This window comes from Bubalus bubalis, chromosome 8, assembly GCF_019923935.1.
Source record: "Bubalus bubalis isolate 160015118507 breed Murrah chromosome 8, NDDB_SH_1, whole genome shotgun sequence".
Classification (NCBI taxonomy): Eukaryota; Metazoa; Chordata; class Mammalia; order Artiodactyla; family Bovidae; genus Bubalus; species Bubalus bubalis.
The window spans coordinates 98,850,447-98,871,619 of NC_059164.1; the positions used below are offsets into that span (position 1 = coordinate 98,850,447).

General features: G+C 37.9%; 1 protein-coding gene across 2 annotated transcripts in view; it reads left to right on the top strand.

The window, feature by feature from the left end:
- NUP205 (nucleoporin 205) overlaps positions 1–21,173 on the top strand; it is a 79,838-nt gene that overhangs the window by 19,657 nt on the left and 39,008 nt on the right. For both annotated transcript variants that reach the window (XM_006079852.3, XR_006552947.1), the window contains exons 9-22: positions 1,007–1,123; positions 1,332–1,469; positions 3,032–3,182; positions 4,680–4,885; positions 5,882–6,064; positions 10,553–10,603; positions 11,125–11,334; positions 14,956–15,055; positions 15,488–15,625; positions 16,739–16,928; positions 17,839–17,959; positions 20,167–20,248; positions 20,511–20,675; positions 21,005–21,129. In XM_006079852.3, coding sequence (XP_006079914.1) covers positions 1,007–1,123; positions 1,332–1,469; positions 3,032–3,182; positions 4,680–4,885; positions 5,882–6,064; positions 10,553–10,603; positions 11,125–11,334; positions 14,956–15,055; positions 15,488–15,625; positions 16,739–16,928; positions 17,839–17,959; positions 20,167–20,248; positions 20,511–20,675; positions 21,005–21,129 — 1,977 coding nt within the window. The remainder of the gene's footprint in view (positions 1–1,006; positions 1,124–1,331; positions 1,470–3,031; positions 3,183–4,679; positions 4,886–5,881; positions 6,065–10,552; positions 10,604–11,124; positions 11,335–14,955; positions 15,056–15,487; positions 15,626–16,738; positions 16,929–17,838; positions 17,960–20,166; positions 20,249–20,510; positions 20,676–21,004; positions 21,130–21,173) is intronic.

Sequence of the window (21,173 nt, forward strand, 5' to 3'; positions counted from 1 at the left end):
TATGCTAGGAATTGTGAAGAAGACAAATAAGTAGGAGACTCATTCCCTGCCAGCAAAGAATGTATATATAGTCTAGTTGGAGAATAAGATACACACAGAAAAATATAGATAGTAATAGGAAGTAAACGAAGGTGTAGACAGTAAATTGCTGTGGCTTTTTAGGCTAAGGATAGCTCACTTAGACTAGAATAGTCAAGGAGAATTTAACAGATAACTTCAGACCTCATCAGCCTTGAAGGACATGATAGACTGACATGCTGAAAATTTTGAGTAGAAAGAAGTGTTTTCATTTTATATTTGTGGAAATGAAGCTTTAGAAAAGGTTAAGGCTTTAACTTTTTCCTAATTATTAGTCTAGACTAGTATTGAGTGTAGTATTGGTATTGGTAGTCACTAAGTAGTGCTGCTGCTGCTGCTGCTGCTAAGTCGCTTCAGTCGTGTCTGACTCTGTGCGACCCCACAGATGGCAGCCCACCAGGCTCCCCTGTCCGTGGGATTCTCCAGGCAAGAACACTGGAGTGGGTTGCCATTTCCTTCTCCAATGCATGAAAGTGAAGAGTGAAAGTGAAGTCGCTCAGTCGTGTCTGACTCTAGCGACCCCATGGACTGCAGCCTACCAGGCTCCTCCGTCCATGGGATTTTCCAGGCAAAAGTACTGGAGTGGGGTGCCATTGCCTTCTCCGCTAAGTAGTACTAGGAATGCTAAATGTTCAGAATCATTCAACCCAGTGAAGAAGTGCCCTGCCCAAAATGTCAATAATTGAGAAACACTGTAGTTAAAATTATCTATAGTGGGAATTGCACTGAGTTTTAAGATCTTAGAAATCATAGATAATATAATATTGTAATAAAATTCCTGGTATATTCATTTCCATGACTAAAGTGGAGTTGATATTTAAACAATATTTTTCTTTTATGTAATAACTTAGTTGCCTGATTTTCTGTTTCATTATTATCAACCCATGTAATAAATTTATATATGAACTGCCTGTAATAAACTTCATAGGTGAAGCAGTTGAGGAATCGGGCAGATGAAGATGCTCGAATGATTCACATGAGTATGCAGATGGGGAACGATCCCCCCATTTCGCTTAGAAGGGATCTGGAACACTTAATGCTCTTGGTAAGTTGTTATATTGGGTCATCATCTCCTTCTCTCTGTTACTTTTCCCCTAACTTTGGAAAATTTCAGATCTTTTTTCCCTAACTTTGGAAAGGTTCAGGCTTAATATCTTAAACATGCAGGTGAATTCAATAAAATGTAACTTTTTATTTAAAAGTAGTTTTTGAGTTACAGACATTTTCACACAGTTTTTGTTTACACTTTGCAGATTGGTGAGCTGTATAAAAAGAATCCTTTCAATTTGGAACTTGCCCTGGAATACTGGTGTCCGTCAGAGCCTCTTCAGACTTCCACTATCCTGGGTTCTTATCTTGGGGTGGCTCACCAGCGACCCCCTCAACGCCAGGTGAGCTCTTGGTTTTCCTACTTTTTACCTTGGAAATCATTAAAACATGAACAATGGTATTTTCCTCATGTTATTGCTATTCATGCAAAATGAACACTTGTAACCTTTAGGTGTTTATACTTATTTAAGGAAATGGAAACTCTTAAATTGATCTGATCATTTCAAAGTTTATACAGTCAGCCTTTTATTAGATGCTAGCTACGTATTGAAACATTAGATGTAGAAAAGTGTCTAGTTTCATTGTGAGTCACTAAATAAGTGTGTGACTAAATAAGTGACTAATTAAAATGAATATTTATTAGCTTATTCTGTCCTCTATAGACATAACAACGAATATCCATCTTTCTTAGCAAGTTGGGTAAGATAGGAGAGGTACAAATACTGAAGGAAAAAGGCTTAGAAGTTATAATTAATGCCAAAATGCCTATGAGTCAGTAGATAGTGTAGGAAAAAGTTCATTTTCTATCCTGTATTAACTTTTAAAATATGTTATGCATTAGCAAATCAGAGGGATTACCATATCTGTCTTCATCTTTTTGGGATTTTCTATTTTAAATGGCTTCATGCCATGTACTATAGTTTTCATTTGTGCTAAGAGGCAAAGGTCAAGACCCCCTTTTTTAAACTGTATTTCTTACATTTATTGTTTCACTTTTTTCCTCACTTAAAAAATATATTTCAGGGAAGGATTTATTAAAATTCTTTAGAGATTAAAATAATTTCCATTATGAAGATTTTCAAACATATGGGAGAATAATTATAGTGAACACCCAGTATCTTAATTTAATAGCTGTTAACATCTTGCTGTGTTTACTTCTGCTCTTGTTATTTCTACTGCTTTTTTTTTTTTTTTTGCTGGGTTATTTTAAAGTAAATTATAGGCAGCATGACTTTTTCACCTCTCATTGGTTGTTAATATCTCTTGAAAATAAGGATATTTTTCTATATGATCATAAGATCATTGTTAAACACAATAGATTTAACAAAAATTTCCAGAGATGTGTGACATTTTTGGTTTGGGTTCCAACTAATTAGTCTAAGTAATATATTTAGTTGTTGATAATAGATTTAAGGCTTAAGCAGGAGAAAAGAGAAACCTAAGAAGTGAACTTAGAGAACAGTATAGAAACATATATCGGCAAGAAGTTAAAACAGTATGTTTAGGTTACTGTCAAAAATTCTTCCAGGATCCTATATCTTCGTATTCAGTTTTCGTGGGGTTTAGGAACTCTGGGTTCTAAGTGTATCTTTGAATTTGCTGGTTAATTTTAGATGAGTAAATTCTTCAATTGTTTTACATATTTAGAATATGAGCAGTCGTTCGTGTTTGTGGCATTTAGATGTACGTTGGGTTCACAAAGATATTCTGTAGTTGCATTAAATTACTAATGATAAACTTGGAAATGCAGTTTTTCATAAATAGAATTCCAGATTATTTTGTCTTGGGGAAAGTTAAATGAGAGTACTTAGTTTTGGTTCATATGTAATCTTTATTGGCTACTCCATGTTGGATTAAAGTTAAGCTATGCTTTATGTAAACTGTTGGCTTTTCCGTATTTCAGGTTGTCTTGTCAAAGTTTGTTAGGCAAATGGGCGACCTGTTGCCTCCAACTATTTATATTCCTTACTTGAAGATGCTGCAGGGATTGGCCAATGGGCCCCAGTGTGCCCACTACTGTTTCAGCCTGCTCAAAGTCAATGGAAGCAGTCATGGTAAGAAAAATCTAGATGTTTTCTAAGTTTGTCATGACATTCAGTATCCTTCTACCTGTTAAAGCATTTGGTTATTTGTGCTGGGTTCTACTGAGCGTATACATTATATTTATAACAGAGAAGCACACTGCTGGCTTTTGTATGATGATGCTTTGATTATGGTCTCAAAGAGGGGAGAGTGTTACCATTTGCTTTATAAAATACAGTACAGTTTAAGAAATGAGGGTTAATATGCATTTTCAAGAACACATCTGGTGCTCAAAGCAGGATATGTACCCTTGCCACGTAAGTTTGATTTCTTTAGTTTATCTTCAGAAGTCCGTGTTTTCAAAATTTCTGTTCTTAGTTTTTCTCTCAACTTTTTCCCAGTTTGGTCATTTAATTTTCAGATTTGAGTCTGGTTATACCAAAAAAAAAATGTGTGCATCCCTCATAGCTAAGTCGGTAAAGAATCTGCCTGCATGCAGTACAGGGGACCTGGGTTCGATTCTTGGGTTGGGGAGATCTCCTGGAGAAGGAAATGGCAACCCACTCCAGTATTCTTGCCTGGAGAATCCCAGGGACCGAGGAGCCTGGTGGGCTCCAGCCCACAGGGTTGCAAGAGTAGGACACGACTTAGTGACTAACCACCAACTACACCAAAGATAGTGCAAAAGGGAAGAGAAACAAATATTTATTAAATATCTGTCAGGTAGATTACTTTCATTTTTACATTTGAGGAAACAGGTTTAGCAAAGTGAAGTAGTTTAAGGTCACAAGGCATAGGCAAGCCATAGTTGAGATCTGCCTGACTCCAAGACTGGGGTTTTGACCATTTTGTTAAGGCTTCTTTGTCTTGTCTGCTAGGCTTTTATTCTCAGTGCTTAGTATGTACTAGAGTACTGTAATCTGCAAATCAAGATTGTAGTTCTCTCTCTCTTTGGGAATTTAATGTAAGCTCAACATTTGGGAACTGGTCATGGGAAAAGCATCCCTGAATAGTTACATGACAACACGGAGAAACGTCCTGGATTAGAAGTAGGTAACTGACATTCAGGGCTTCCTAGGTGACTCAGCAGTAAAGAATTTGCCTCCCAGTGTAAGAGATGCAGAAGATGTGGCTTCAATCCCTGGATCAGGAAGATCCCCTAGAGGAGGAAATGGCAGTCCACTGTAGTATCCTTGCCTGAGAAATCCCATGGACAGAGGAGCCTGGTGGGCTGCAGTCCATGGGGTTGCCAAGTACTGGCCATGACTGAGCACACATGCAGGGCAGGGCAACTGACATCCAAAGTAATTTACCTTTGTACTTGCATGGGCACTACCCATGTCTTAGTCCCAGGGAAAAATTAATCCAGACTTCTAGTTTACAGAGGATTTCTAACCGATTTTCAACACACAACATATCTAGGACAAAGGCAAACAAAATGTATTGTTTTATGTTTATTTTCTCCCTCCGTTTCCAAGCAGGTACTTAGACAGTTTTGTAAGGACATTCTGTGCTGTGTTTCTTTACAGTTGAAAATATTCAGGGAGCAGGTGGCAGTCCTGTTTCCTGGGAACATTTCTTTCACTCCTTGATGCTTTACCACGAGCACCTCCGGAAGGATCTTCCGAGTGCCGATAGTGTCCAGTACCGTCACCTCCCTTCACGCGGTATCACCCAGAAGGAGCAAGATGGGTTGATTGCTTTTCTGCAGCTGACATCTACCATCATCACTTGGGTAGGTAACCCACCCGCCGCATGTGAATACCGTGTAATTTTATTTGTATTCTAACACAGTGGCATTTTAAGGAGCCCCCAAGTTTTCATATAGTGCTTAAAGCTTATAAGCGATAAATTTAGCATTTATATTTGGCATTCTGTTCTTCTAAGTTGTTTGTTTCTTCACCTTTAAAGGGTGTGGTATTCCCTGCTTACTGCCAGAAGCGGGTATGAAAATAATAGCCTAATCGTGTTGTTTGTATTTTTAATGTTGAACTGTACGAGCTATTTATATATTTAGGATATTAATCCCTTACTGGTCATTTCATTTACAAATATTTTCTCCCATTCTGTATATAGGTTGTCTTCATTTTGTTAGTGGTTTACTTTGCTGTGCAAAAGCTTTTAAGTTTAATTAGGTCCCATTTGTTCTTCTGGTTGTTTCTGTTATTCGCTAGTGCAAAGCTAAGTTCCTTTGGCTGACATTCTCTCAGAAGAACAGGAATAGTGTCTTCTAACTTTATTGGTTTTTCCAATAATGCTAAACATTATTCAGTCAAAACATAAAGTTTGTAATTATTTACTGTTAATTAAATTGGAGTGATACTTGGTACTCTGTGTGTGTGTGTGTATGTATTTCTATTTTTTTTCTCAGAAAAGGACAAGGCATTTTTCTCATTTATATATGACATTGTTCCAGAAAGGATTTAAAATGCCTAGGTAAGATTTATGTGACCCTGGAAGACGGTTTATCTCCGTTTGTATATATTGTTTTCTAGTCTTAGAGCTGTAATTCAGTAAAGGCTATTTTTCCCTCCATTTTTTTATATTAACTGAACTTGTGATCTGATTTGATCTACTGGTAGAGTTCAAGCATTTGCTCTGTTTTAGTACGTGTTAATTGAGCCTGTGAATACTCAGTGTAAGTGTTAACAATTTTGATGATTTTACTGGTCATTTTTCTTAGCTTTTAAACATGCAAAGCTGTCTTGATCTTTTTGTATTCAATTCACAGAGTGAAAATGCTCGTTTGGCACTCTGTGAGCATCCTCAGTGGACACCCGTGGTGGTGATTCTGGGACTCCTGCAGTGCAGTATCCCTCCTGTACTAAAGGCCGAACTACTGAAGACGCTTGCAGCGTTTGGAAAATCTCCTGAAATTGCTGCTTCTCTCTGGCAGTCATTAGAATATACTCAGGTAGTACTGTGTGCTCTCTTATTTACATTACTGCAGTTTGGAAGTGAGTTTTGATACTATTGTACAAGCAAGTGCATCTGTTTGAAACTTAGAGTACACCGTGAACTTCCTGAATGGAAAGTTATGATTTTGGTACTAAGCGTAACTTCAGAAACTAATAGGCTTGGATTTTTCTCTTGGATCAGTTGACAACTTTACTGGGTTACCAGAGATTGGTTTTTTCTTAAGACTTTGTTATTCAGTGTGTGTAAGATTAATAAATGGACAGAATTCCTCAAGTCTGTCTTTGGGTACCAGCCTGCAATAAGCCTTCAGAAGTCATCTGTACTCATTAAATGTGGGGGATGCCTAGTTTTCTTTTTAACTGCTTCCTTCTGTGACCCTTCCTGTCTTATAACAGTCGAGTAAAGTGTCTTATCAATTCTTATTTCTTTAGATATAAGCCCTATTGGAATTTTTATGTCAAGATGGACTTATTCCATAAATGATGGAGTAAAAAAAGGAAAATAAGAATGTGTTCTATAGAGATAGTTCTAGGAAAATGGTTAGGTGGAACTTGCATTTGTCTTCAAAATAATATGACATAAGGGAGACGGTGATTCTGACACATTGGTAGAAGCTACTGTTTTGAAGCAGCATTCTAGTTGATTTCTAACATATGTGTCTTGAAGATGTTAATGATACTTTATAAAAATGAAAATGAAGAAAGTTGATATGTGCGGGGACGCTGGGCCACTTTTCTTTCAGTATTGATACTTCATTTTTTTCATTCAGAAGCGTGTCAGCACTTATCATTGTCCTCAGTGCTTCAGTTCAGTTCAGTCGCTCAGTCGTGTCCGACTCTTTGCGACCTCATGGACTGGAGCACGCCAGGCCTCCCTGTCCATCACCAACTCCCGGAGTTTACCCAAACTCATGTCCATTGAGTTGGTGATGCCATCCAGCCATCTCATCCTCTGTTGTCCCCTTCTCTTCCTGGCTTCAATCTTTCCCAGCATCAAGGTCTTTTCCAATCAGTCACTCTTTTGCATCAGGTGGCCACCGTATTGGAGTTTCAGCTTCAACATCAGTCCTTCCAATGAATATTCAGGAATAATTTCCTTTAGGATGGACTGGTTGGATCTCCTTGCAGTCCAAGGGACTCTCAAGAGTCTTCTCCAACACCACAGTTCAAAAGCATCAATTCGTTGGCGCTCAGCTTTCTTTGTAGTCCAACTCTGACATCCATACATGACCACTGGAAAAACCATAGCCTTGACTAGGTGGACCTTTGTTGGCAAAGTAATGTCTCTGCTTTTTAATATGCTGTCTAGGTTGGTCATAACCTTTCTTCCAAGGAGTAAGCGTTTTTTAATTTCATGGCTGCAGTCACCATCTGAAGTGATTTTGGAGCCCCCCAAAATAAAGTCTGTTACTCTTTCCACTCTTCTCCCATCTGTTTGCCATGAAGTGATGGGACCAGAGGCCATGATCTTAGTTTTCTGAATGTTGAGTTTTAGGCCAGCTTTTTCACTCTCCTTTTTGACATTCATCAAGAGGCTCTTTAGTTCTTCACTTTCCGCCATAAGGGTGGTGTCATCTGCATATCTGAGGTTATTGATATTTCTCCCGGCAATCTTGATTCCAGCTTGTGCTTCATCCACCCAGCGTTTCTCATGACGTACTCTGCATATAAGTTAAATAAGCAGGGTGACAATCTACAGTCTTGACGTACTCCTTTCCCGATTTGGAACCATTCTGTTTTTCCATGTCCAGTTCTAACTGTTGCTTCCTGACCTGCATATAGGTTTCTCAAGAGGCAGGTCAGGTGGTCTAGTATTCCCATCTCTTTTAGAATTTTCCACAGTTGATTGTGATCTACACAGTCCAAGGCTTTGGCATAGTCAATAAAGCAGAAATAGATGTTTTTCTGGAACTCTCTTGCTTTTTCGATGATCCAGCGGATGTTGGCAATTTGATCTCTGGTTCCTTTGCCTTTTCTAAAACCAGCTTGAACATCTGGAAGTTCACGGTTCACGTATTGCTGAAGCCTGGCTTGGAGAATTTTGAGCATTACTTTACTAGCATGTGAGATGAGTGCAATTGTGCAGTAGTTTGAGCATTCTTTGGCATTGCCTTTCTTTGGGATTGGAATGAAAACTGACCTTTTCCAGTCCTGTGGCCACTGCTGAGTTTTCCAAATTTGCTGGCATATTGAGTGCAGCACTTTCACAGCATCATCTTTTAGGATTTAGAATAGCTCAATTGGAATTCTATCACCTCCACCAGCTTTGTTCATATTGATGCTTCCTAAGGCCCACTTAACTTCACATTTCAGGATGGCTCTAGGTGAGTGATCACACCATCGTGATTATCTGGGTTGTGAAGATCTTTTTTGTATAGTTTTTCTGTGTATTCTTGTTATGTCTTCTTAGTATCTTCTGCTTCTGTTAGGTCCATACCATTTCTGTCCTCTATCAAGCCCATCTTTGCATGAAATATTCCCTTGGTATCTCTTCTTGAAGAGATCTCTAGTCTTTCCCATTCTATTGTTTTCCTCTATTTCTTTGCACTGATCACTGAGGAAAGCTTTCTTATCTCTCCTTGCTATTCTTTGGAACTCTGCATTCAAATGGGTATATCTTTCCTTTTCTCCTTTGCTTTTCACTTCTTTTCACAGCTATTTATAAGGCCTCCTCCAACAGCCATTTTGGTTTTTTGCATTTCTTTTTCTTGGGGATGGTCTTGATCCCCTCCTCCTGTACAGTGTCATGAACCTTCATCCATAGTTCTTCCAGCACTCTGTCTATCAGATCTAGTCCCTTAAATCTGCTTCTCACTTCCACTGTATAATTGCAAGGGATTTGATTTAGGTCATACCTGAATGGTCTAGTGGTTTTCCCTACTTTCTTCAATTTCAGTCTGAATTTGGCAATAAGGAGTTCATGATGTGAGCCACAGTTAGCTCCCAGTCTTATTTTTGCTGACTCTATAGAGCTTATCCATCTCTGGCTGAGAAGAATATAATCAGTCTGATTTCAGTGTTGACCATCTGGTGATGTCCATGTGTAGAGTCTTCTCTTGTGTTGTTGGAAGAGGGTGTTTTCTATGACCAGTGTGTTCTCCTGGCAAAACTCTGTTAGCCTTTGCCCTGCTTCATTCTGTACTCCAAGACCAAATTTGCCTGTTACTGCAGGTGTTTCTTGACTTCCTTCTTTTGCATTCCAGTCCCCTATAATTAAAATGACATCTTTTTTGGGTGTTAGTTCTAGAAAATCTTGCAGGTCTTCATAGAACTCTTCAACTTCATCTTCTTCAGCATTACTGGTCAGGGCATAGACATGGATTACTGTGATAGTGAATGGTTTGCCTTAGAAAGAAACAGATCATTCTGTCGTTTTTGAGATTGTATCCAAGGACTGCATTTTGAACTCGTTTGTTGACTGTGATGGCTACTCCATTTTTCCTAAGGGATTCTTGCCCACAGCAGTAGATATAATGGTCATCTGAGTTAAATTCACCCATTCCAGTCCATTTTAGTTCACTGATTCCTAAAGTGGCGACGTTCACTCTTGCCATCTCCTGTTTGACCTTGATTCATGGACCTAACATTCCAGGTTCCTGTGCAGTATTGCCCTTTACATCATCGGATCTTGCTTCCATCATGAGTCACATCCACAACTAGGTGTTGTTTTTGCTTTGGCTCCGTCTCTTCATTCTTTCTGGAGTTATTTCTCCACTGATGTCTTGTAGCATATTGGGCACTTGCTGACCTGGAGAGTTCATCTTTCAGTGTCCTATCTTTTTGCCTTTTCATACTGTCCATGGGGTTCTTAAGTGGTTTGCCATTCCCTTCTCCAGTGGACCCACATTCTGTCAGTCCTGAGTGCTTAGTGCTTCTTTATTCCTGAGATATGTGTGATTGGGTTTAGACATTTCTGTCTTAGATAAGGCTTTTTTTTTTCCTTAAAGAGGATTACACCTAATAGTGGAATTTGCAAAAGATAAAGTATTGACATTGAGTATAATTATTATATACCAGACTATTTATGCCTCCAGCAAGGTCAGGACAGAACTTCTTAACCCAAAACTTCTGTTCACATAAGAGACCTGTTCTTAACAAATTTACTTCTTGATTTTTTGGTGCCAACAGTAGGGCTGGTTGTAAAAAAGACTAGTGTCTTGAACATTGGTGAAATTTCATCCCATAAATCCTTTTAAGGTTTATGCCTAAAATATCTGAGAATAAATTTGTTGAAAACACATCTTGTGTGCACTTCAGAAATTACCAGTTTTCTGAAGCCCAGGTAACTGAAAGTTCTCCCTGAATGTGGACACAGTTGCTCATGAAAGTTCATTGGAGACTTATCAGTTGTCATTTCTGATCGACACTGTAAGACGTACACATGTGGTGGGTGATGTATGTGACTATTACATTATTGAAAGCCACTGATTTTCATTGATCAATGAGGAATGCTGCTAACATCACATTCTTCTTATTATTTTAAGATACTGCAGACCGTTCGGGTTCCAAGCCAGAGGCAAGCTATTGGTATTGAGGTAAAAGTTTCCTTTTAGTTTAAATTCTGTAGTCATGCATTCACATGATTAAAAGACTAAGAAAAATATATTCTTACCGTATTAAGTTTCTGTAGTTTTCAAATTTGATGCGTTTTCATTTGAGGGTTTTCTGTGTTGAAATGTAGATGAAACTTTATGAAAGAGATCAAAAACACTTTTCGTTTCAGAGCTGGAAAAGTATGTTAGTGGCAGCCATCAAGACTGAAAGTTTGGTTTGAACTCAATTTAATTTGGCTACTTGGGTCAGCTGTGAAGTGTGAATTTACTTGTTTAAGTTTCCTTTTTTCTCTCTATGCCCACTTCCTCTTTTTTTTAAAGAAACATTTGATATCTGTTTTTAACTTTTGTATCTTTACCTCTAAATAAAAAAATTGTAATGTCTTTGTGGGTCTTTGAGTGTGATATTATACCAGTAGTAATGAGTTAAAGTCTGAAAAATGCTTTGCACTTTAAAGCTAGTGGTTTTATGTTACTGAATTTCCTTTGTTTTTCTTTGGAAGGTGGAACTAAATGAAATAGAATCCCGGTGTGAAGAATACCCTTTAACTCGCGCCTTTTGCCAGCTAATTAGTATCCTGGTGGAGAGCTCCTTTCCTTCTAATCTGGGTGCTGGACTGCGGCCCCCCGGTTTTGACCCTTATTTGCAGTTCCTGCGAGATTCCGTGTTTCTCCGATTCCGTACAAGGGCTTACCGGAGAGCAGCTGAAAAGGTTATGTTCAGAGAAAAACTTTTGTCTCCTTATTTATTTTATTGCTGTTTTTTCTTTTATTAGAGGTATGAGATGCTATGAATTCATTTTCGCTTTTGAAAGTAAAATTTATAATCTTATACTGACATATCCATTGTCTGATTGGTTTAAATGTATTAAAAAATACATTCAAGTGTTAAAACCAAAGCACTGACTCTTTAGTGATCAGTAATTTAATTGATTTGTAACAGAGAAGCACACTGCTGGCTTTTTGTATGATGATGCTTTGATCATGGTCTCAAAGGGGAGACTGTCACTATTTGCTTTATAAAATACAGTACAGTTTAAGAAATGAGGGTTATTATGCATTTTCAAGAACACATCTGGTGCTCAAAGCAGGATATGTACCCTTGCCACGTAAGTTTGATTTCTTTAGTTTATTTTCAGAAGTCCTTGTTTTCAAAATTTCTGTTCTTAGTTTTTCTCTCAACTTTTTCCCAGTTTCCTCATTTAATTTTCATATTTGAGTCTGGTTATACCAAAAAAAAAAAAAAATATGTGCATCCCTCATAGCTCAGTTGGTAAAGAATCTGCCTGCAGTGCAGGAGACCCACATTTGGTTCTTAGGTTGGGAAGATCTCCTGGAGAAGGAAATGGCAACCCACTCCAGTATTCTTGCCTGGAGAATCCCATGGACAGAGGAGCCTGGTGGTCTACAGTCCATGGGGTTGCAAGAGTAGGACATGACTTAACTACTGAACCACCAACCATCACCACCATTTAACTGATATGAAGTCATAGTCATTAAATCCTTAATTGAACAAATTTTTACCAAAATTGAACCAAAAATGATATACCTTTGGCAGTTGGAAACACACTATCCTTTATTGGGATGATTTAGGTTAAGGATTGAAATAAGTTTTAACTTGCACATCAATTAATATTGGTTAGTAAGTAGCCCTTCTGGGTTGTGGAGTCTTGGCTTAATGGGAAGGCACACTGTGGTTCATTAGATATATAAGCCTTGGAGAGAGGCCGAGGGAACACTGACGTTTATGCTCATATTTGGTCTCGTAGTACACTCACAACTGAGCTTTTGTATATATCATCTTATGTAATTATAATATTATTGCGAGGCAGGTACTATTAATATTCCCATTTTACAGATGGAGGCTTAGCAAAGTTAAGGAACTTGCCTAAGGTCCAGGACCAAGATTTGAACCTAGGACTCCGATTCCAGATCTAAGCTCATAACCACTAAGCTATGTAAGAGACCCTTGCAGGTTCTGACGTAATTCACGTTAGTCTATAATACTGTTTATTGGTTCACAGAATACCCTCGCAGACAGAATACCTTACAGGGACATTTCTAGTTTATTTTTATAGTTTGCCGTTTTTGAACCTGTTGGGTTTATTTGTTGTATTAATGATTATAAAATAATTTAGTTCATGCTACTTTGGGAAATTAGGAAAATACAGAAAAATATGTAAAGAAATTACATCACCCATAATCTTGTTACCAAAGGAAGGGATAACTGCTTTTATTCTTTTCCCTTTGCATATCTACTTAAATTGAGACAATTAGTGACATTAGCTTATATCCCTTTTTGGCCACTAAACATAGTATTATGAGGATTTTTTTCATGCTATTAAAGATTCTTTGAGAAGAGTCTTTTTAATGACTGCATAATCATTACTTGTATCTCGTATAGCTTATTTTTCATTGCCATATTATTGGACATAGTTTGTTTCTAATATTTAGTCCCAGATAGCTGAAGTTTATTTTTTGTCAGTTGCTTTATAAGTTTTGCTTCTCATGTGGCTAAAAATCAATACCAACAGGGGTATATGTTTTACTAAAGGCCTGCTGCCGCTGCTGCTGCTAAATCGCTTCAGTCGTGTCTGACTCTGTGCGACCCCATAGACGGCAGCCCACCAGGCTCCCCGTCCCTGGGATTCTCCAGGCAAGAACACTGGAGTGGGTTGCCATTTCCTCCTCCAATGCATGAAAGTGAAAAGTGAAAGGGAAGTCGCTCAGTCGTGTCCGACTCTTAGTGACCCCATGGACTGCAGCCCACCAGGCTCCTCTGTCCCTGGGATCCTCCAGGCAAGAGTACTGGAGTGGGGTGCCTTTGCCTTCTCCACTAAAGGCAACATTAACATGTATTTCCTTATTGGATGAAAGCATTAATAGCAGTCATGCCTTATTAATAAAAGTCATTTCAGATGGATAATGGATGCTAACAATTGCAGTCTCTTCAACAAAATGTTCTGATACTTTTTGGCATTTCTTTTAAATATCTTACTTGCTTTTTCTTAAAAAGGTCAGTATGACCTAAGGATTTAGAGCGTTAGTAAGCCACTCTTTTTCTGTGCTTATTATTTTTCACCCATGCGTTTTTATATTTCTAGCACTGCTTCTCTTCCAGCTACCAATGATTTTCTAACATATTACCCTAAGAAAATTTCCCTCAGTTTTTTGAATTTATTTCACTAGAAAGTCTTTTTTGGGTTTAATTTATGTCATTGTATTTTAGAACACTAGCTTGTCACAAAAACAGTGCTTTGGATTGAGATAAATAAATATAAACAGTGTTTGAGGCAGCATATATATTTAGTAATCCTAAAGTCCATTATCATGTGGTGATAAACATTTTTTTATTTAAATAAATGATTTTGAAAAACTTAGAAAATAGAGAAAAATGAGTAATTAAACAAAATAATTTAAAATTAAGATTGTCGTAGTCCTAGTTTTAAAAATCTGCTTTGATAAAATTATATGTGGTGGAAATAATGACTAAAGTAATAATTTTAAAAACCACCATCTACAGTTACTAGACTAAGCCTTATTAAAATTTTATGTAGTAGATATTTTTAAACAGTTTAATTTTACTGTCTGTACAGTTATGTCTGTACAGTATATTTTCTCTTTGGCATAAATATTTTTCCTTAGTGTTACATAGCTTTTAAAAACATTTTAAAGAAAGAGGTGAAGTTGAGGTCATTTGGAGGAAGCCTACCAGTGATCTTAACTTTGGCTAGAGCCATGAACACTGCTCTGGGAATTAGAAGTGCGGGGCTGGACCTCCAGCATGTTGGCTGCCAAGCTTTCTGGTCTCGGGACATCATTCAGTACTCTGAGCTTCACTTGCTTCACCTGCAAAATAAGAGTTGATGAGATGTTTTCTCAGATCCTGTCCAGCTGAGATCCTTAGAGAAACTGAATGTTTGACGCTTTTGGAGAAGTGTTCAAACGTGGTGGTTTTTAATTATAAATTGAAGTAGATTTATGAACTAAATTTATTTATAAATTTTAATTTATAAATGGAATCCTATATGGATAGGTATTAGGTGCTTTAGATTTGTTAACAAAGCTCAAATATCTGCTGTTGAAATGTTTCTTTTTTAGAAATGTTTCTTTTACTAATTCTTTTATACCTGTTTTACCTTGAAAAACTAGCCAGTCCACTGTCCTTTAGCAAAACAAAGCAGAATGAATTGGGCTTTCTGTATTGCTTCGAATAAACAAAGTAGAAAAGGGGCTTCACACATTTTCTGGAGGAACGTGAGAGGGATGAAAAACTTACCCAGTCTATCACCTTGAACTGTTATTGTTACTGAAATATTTGTGTTTTTCTGTAGTGGGAAGTTGCTGAGGTTGTTTTGGAGGTGTTTTATAAATTGCTCAGAGATTATGAACCTCAACTTGAAGATTTTGTGGATCAGTTTGTGGAACTACAAGGTAATTCTGTCACTTTCAAACAAAGTGTCAGCTGTTTATAAACCTGTTTATAATTTATAAATTACTATACATAAGATGTAAATTACTTCTGGTTATAAACTAAATTATAATTTTATATGTTTTGTTACATTGTTTTAGTCATTTTGATTGTTCTAAGCAAGAGAAAATAAAGTAAAATTTAACCAAAAGAAAGAGTAAGAACATTGCCTACAGATTAATGAGTTACATATCAGTGTACATGTGAACCAACTACTATGTGCAGATCAGCCCTTGTGGAAATAACCATTGTATATAGTTTGTGTCACTGTCTCTAAATTGAAGCTTGCTTCATTTGTTTAGATATTATTTAATTTACAAATCTCATGTTTCATAAAAAGGGTGTGACAAAAATACTAATTCACCATCTCTTGGACTATGTTATGTTCTATTTAGGAGAAGAAATAATAGCCTATAAGCTGCCAGGATTTAGTCTGATGTATCACCTTCTGAATGAGTCACCGATGTTGGAGCTCGCCCTTAGTTTACTGGAGGAAGGTGTCAAACAGCTTGATACCTATGCTCCTTTCCCTGGTATGTGCCTGAATGTCTCCACAGCTTGAAAACGGTTCTGCTGTTTTTGTCTTGTGTAAATTGAAGCTTTGAAGTAGATGACCTCTGAACTTCTTTTCACCATAAGATTTCCTCTGTATCTACAGTGTTGTTTTAGTGAGTCATACCATGAAAGTAAATTAAAAGTGAGAGCAGACTGAAATACAGAGACTCTCATTATAACTGTCTTATTCCAGGGTCTTTGGTAGGTAATCATAGTTCTCTCTACAACTGTAACATCTCTAAATTTAAAGTACTTTTTGTTTTGTTTTCTCCATTGTATTTGTAAAAGCACTTACTATAGTGCATGGTATGTGGTGTTCAATAAATTTCATTTACTATTACTATAAGTTATTATTACTTATTAAGTGCTTACTATGCACTTGTCAATTTTAAAAGCTCATTATATGTATTAATATATTTAATTTGTATGAAAGGCCTGTGTGGTAGATGATATTATTTTCATTTAATGAATAAGGAAATTGATGCATGAAGGGGTTTCACATCTTTCTCCAGGGTCAAGGCTATGATTTGAGCTTAGGTAATTTGACTCCAGGGCCCATGAGTTTTAAGTGTGAATGGTGGCACTCTATGTAGCCCTTGTTTATATTTTCTGCCTCTTTGTTTCCCACATTCTCCACGGTGGTTATGTATTATTCTAAATCAGCTTCTCAGCCTCAGCACCACTGGCATTTTTGGCAGAATAATTCTTTAGTGTGGAGGCTGTCCTGTGTGTCGTAGACCTCTACCCACTAGAGGCCTGTACTGCATCCCTTGCTGTGGCAATCAGAAGTCTCCAGATATTGCCAAATGTCCTCGGGGGCCAGACTCACTCCCATCTGAGAACTCTGCTCTAAATAATTAGGGAAAGAATGCAGGAAAAATGACTGAGAAGCCATTGCATTAAACTGATCTGAGTCACAACAGTTACAGTGACTTGTCTGAGTGAGCAGTTCTGTGAAGTTAACTGCTAAAGGTTTGAAAACTTGAGGACTTTTTGAATCTGGAACTTCCCCTTTTTCTTGTTTTCCTGAGAATTGATTCTGAGTTTCTGAGATTCGTGTAGAACTCTCTAACTTTGATTTTGCTCTGTAGGAAAGAAGCACCTGGAGAAAGCAGTGCAGCACTGCCTTGCACTTCTCAATCTTACTCTGCAGAAGGAAAACCTCTTCATGGATCTGCTGAGAGAGAGTCAGCTGGCTCTGATCGTCTCTCCTTTAGAACAGCTATTGCAGGGAATCAATCCCAGAACCAAGAAGGCGGATAACGTGGTGAACATTGCCAGGTGAGTTCAGTGTGTAGGTAGAGAAATGACGACGTGAATCAGATGGCATTCTAACTTTGATGTCCAAATCTGATCAGATCCGTAAGGTGTCACTTAAGCATTTTTTTGTTCTCATTTTATTATTGTCTTCTTCTGCGTCTCTGATTTTAATGACTCTGAACCTTGTAATTTCTTTTTCTTCTTTCTAATTTACTTTGTGTCCTAAATATTTCAAAGTATAAAATGACATAATCTTAATATTGTCTGGATTTTAGGGGAATATAGGGCCGGGGAGCAGACTTTTCATTGTGTGTGTTTGAGCCTCTCGTTGTTTGCTGGCAATGCTTAGTGTTCAGTAAATGGTGGGCACATCATCCCAGTCTCTGCCTTCAGCTTTACATCATGGCATTCTCCCTGTGTGTGTGGCTGTGTCTACTTTTCCCTTTTTTATAAGGCTATCAGTCGTTGAATTAGGGCTCTCCCCAATGGTCTCATCTTTACTTGGTTAATTATATCTTCAAAGACTCTGTTTCTAAAAAATAAGATCATTCTGGGTTTGGCTATCAACATGTGAATTTTGGGGAAACACGATTCAACCCATAACAAGGTTGCTCAGTCACTTCAGTCGTGTCTGACCCTATGCAACTCTGAACTGTAGCCTGCGAGGCTCCTCTGTCCATGGGATTCTTCAGGCAAGAATACTGGAGTGGGTTGCCATGCCCTCCTCCAGGGGTTCTTCCCAACCCAGGGATTGAGCCCAAGTCTCCTGCATTGCAGGCAGATTCTTTACCATTGAGCCGAGAAACCTTTGTCTAACTTACCAAAAGTACAGTATGGGTAGGAGAGCCCTGGTTGTGAATGTTCTGTATTGAGTATAGTAAGAAGCAAGAATTTCATCACATTGTTCCTCAAATGTTTTCTTCTTTTAAAGATACCTGTATCATGGCAATACTAATCCAGAATTGGCTTTTGAAAGTGCCAAGATCCTCTGTTGTATCTCTTGCAATTCCAATATTCAAATAAAATTGGTTGGAGATTTCACACATGACCAGGTAACTAACTGATTTTGTTATTGCTTTTCTTATTATTTTTTTTGGTATATCCAGAATACATCTTATTCTTGTATGTGGGAAAATTCTGAGAGTAAGTATATTTGTATATGATGGATGAAAGCCTACCCATGTACTGGGCTATGATTTGTGTTTGACGATAATACCATTCCCAGGGATACTCTTAATATGTATACTTATTATAGTATATAACTGTATGTCCTAATGAGATGGTTTAATGTGCTTCCACAAGCACGTTAAAGGGCTGATGAGGTTTGTAAGTACACCTTCTGTTTGTTTTTTGCATCCTTTGTTTCACTCTTCCTCAGTTGCCTCTGTGCTGAGTGAGCCTCTGCAGTTTTGATTTCACTGCTGTGAGTTGTCTGCTTTTGTGGTGGTTTTTTTGTTGTTGTTTGCCGTTGTTTAGTTGCTAACTCATGTCCAAGTCTTTGTGACCCTGTGGACTGTAGCATGCCTGACTCCTCTGTACATGGGATTTCCCAGGCAAGAATACTGGAGTGAGTTGCCATTTTTTTCTCCAGGGGATCTCCCACTACACAGGGGTGGAACCTGTGTCTCCTGCATTGGCAGTCAGATTCATTACCACTGAGCTACCAGGGAAGCCTCTGTGGCTTTTTGGGGACCCACAATTGTGTCACTTCATTTGATACACTGTAGTGTGTTTTAGATGTTTTCCTCTTTTAGTCTAGTTCTCTTTCTATTCACTGAATAGCTATAATTGGAGAATCTGTTATTTTTCTTTCTCTTTATAGACATTCCTCCCCTTGTGTATTTTATGCTGGAAATTACTGCTCTAGCTAGTTGACGAATATTATTGGGTTTTGGTATTTTGAAACAGGGACTCTTCTGGCATTTTGGGTGGGACATATCTTCATTTTAGTGTAACTGTCTCTCAAATTGCAGGACTTGTAGCATCCCTGGTCCCCTGCCACTGTCTTTGAGTAGCAGTCCCTGGTCCTGAAGACTCAAAATGCTCTCATATAATTCTAAGGGCCTTTTAGAGTGGCAGTACCACCTAGGTTGAGAACCACTATTTATAGTAAATTTTAGATGTCTAATCTGGTTTTTGGATGAAGTTCATGAAGCCATATAATTAATTAGAAGACTTTGGATGCAGATTTTCAGTTCATTGGTGTTTGAGTTTGAATTATTACTAGTTTTAGTATCCTGCTAGAGTTCTTAAGGGCTTCCCAGGTAGCTCAGTGGTAAAGAATATGCCTGCCAAGCAGGAGACACGGGTTCAATCCCTGGGGAGAATCCCATGAACAGAGAAGCCTGGAGGGCTATAGTCTATGAGGTTGCAAAGAGTTGGACATGACTTAGCATATACACACACACACAAACATACCTAGAGTTCTTAAAGGCGAGAGAGTAGTATCTAATCTCTCAGCCCAGAAATATAAAACTGGTGTAAGTAAAACATTGCTAAAGAGAAAAAATGAGAATTTTATTTTATATTTTAGTTAAGATCAATAGCATAGAGTATATAATGAAGAGGTTATGAAATAGCAATTTAATGTTATTGTTTTTAAAAACTAGTTTGATTCTTTGGGAAAGAAAATTAATGAAGCAAGTTTTAAAGGCCGTAAACTTTAAAAGTTTCTGTTTCTTAAATTATTTGTCTTTATTTATTTCTGGCTTTGCTGGGTTGCTCTGCTTTGTGTGGCTTTCTCTAGTTGTGGCGAGGAGGGGCTGCTCTTCGTTGTGATGCACAGGCTTCTCATTGCCCTGGCTTCTCTTGAGCGCTGGCTCTGGGTGCACAGGCTTCAGTAGTTGGCAGCATGTGGGCTCAGGAGTTGTGGTGTGCAGGCTCTAGTAGCTGCCACTCACGGGCCTCAGAGCGTGGGTGCAGTAGCTGTGGCACACAGGCTCAGTTGCTCCATGGCATGTGGGGTCTTCCCGGGCCAGGAATCGAACCTGTGTCCCCTGCACTGGCAAACAGATTCTTATCCACTGCTCTACCAGTGAAGTCCTCTTTAGTTACTTCTATAGCAAGCTAAATGGCACTCAGTTAAGGAACTGAGTTTTATATTAATTAAAAATATAGCTAAAACCTAATACTTTCCTTGGAGCAGATTTGCCTTTTGTCTTTATAGCCAAGCATTTATAATTATATATCATATTATAGTTTCTCTAATACTTAGAACCTTTTAATAACTTGTCATTTTAAAACCTTTATATGATTTCAGAGTGTAAGTCAGAAGCTGATGGCTGGTTTTGTAGAGTGTTTGGATAGTGAAGATACAGAAGAATTTGTACGTCTAGAAGAGGGTATGTCTTAGATTAACATGTATTTTTTATTTTATATATATAAAAAACTGTTGAATGCCTAGTGGTGACATAAGGGAATTTTGAGAATTTGCTGGCATAACAGTAAATAGACTTTTGGGAAACCTCTTAAATCTGAACTTAATGTAATAGCTAATAAAGTAAACTAAAGCTAAAGAAAACATCTGAGGTTTGAGATACAAGTTTTATCTTTTTCAGTTTGACCCATGGTAACTTTTTATTGCTGTGTTATTTCCACATTTAGGCTCAGAACTTGAAAAGAAATTAGCTGGAATCCGTCATGAAACAAGAATCCACATCTTGAATCTTCTCATTACCTCTCTGGAACGCAATCCACCCAACCTCGCTCTCTACCTGTTGGGCTTTGAATTAAAGAAACCTGTCAGTACCACAAACCTGCAAGACCCAGGTATCGCCACAAGACACATAGCCTTTTTTTTTTTTTCATATTTGTCGCTAAACGGTTATGTATTGAATTCTGAGCTCGTGGGATAATTCACTGAAAGAAATAATGTATGAAAAATTATGTGACAGGTTGATTTTTTGGGGATTTAGATGAAGTCTAGACAAATTAAGCCTTGGAAAATTAGTATTTAATAAATTTTCTGTATCAGTATTTGAAACGATATTTACAGTAGAGCGTATGTGTACAAAACTTTAAGTTTTATAAATGTATTCTAAGGTTTTTAATGCCAAAATTTGAAAAGAGAAGTTGAATTTTCTTTTGGTTTCGTGCAGGAGTGTTAGGTTGCCCTCGGACCTGCCTTCACGCCATCTTGAACATCTTGGAGAAGGGAACTGAAGGGAGAACAGGCCCACTGGCCGTGAAGGAATCCCCTCAACTCGCTGAGCTGTGTTACCAGGTATACTGAGGGCTGGGCTTTGTAGCACCTGTGAGCAGAAGCTT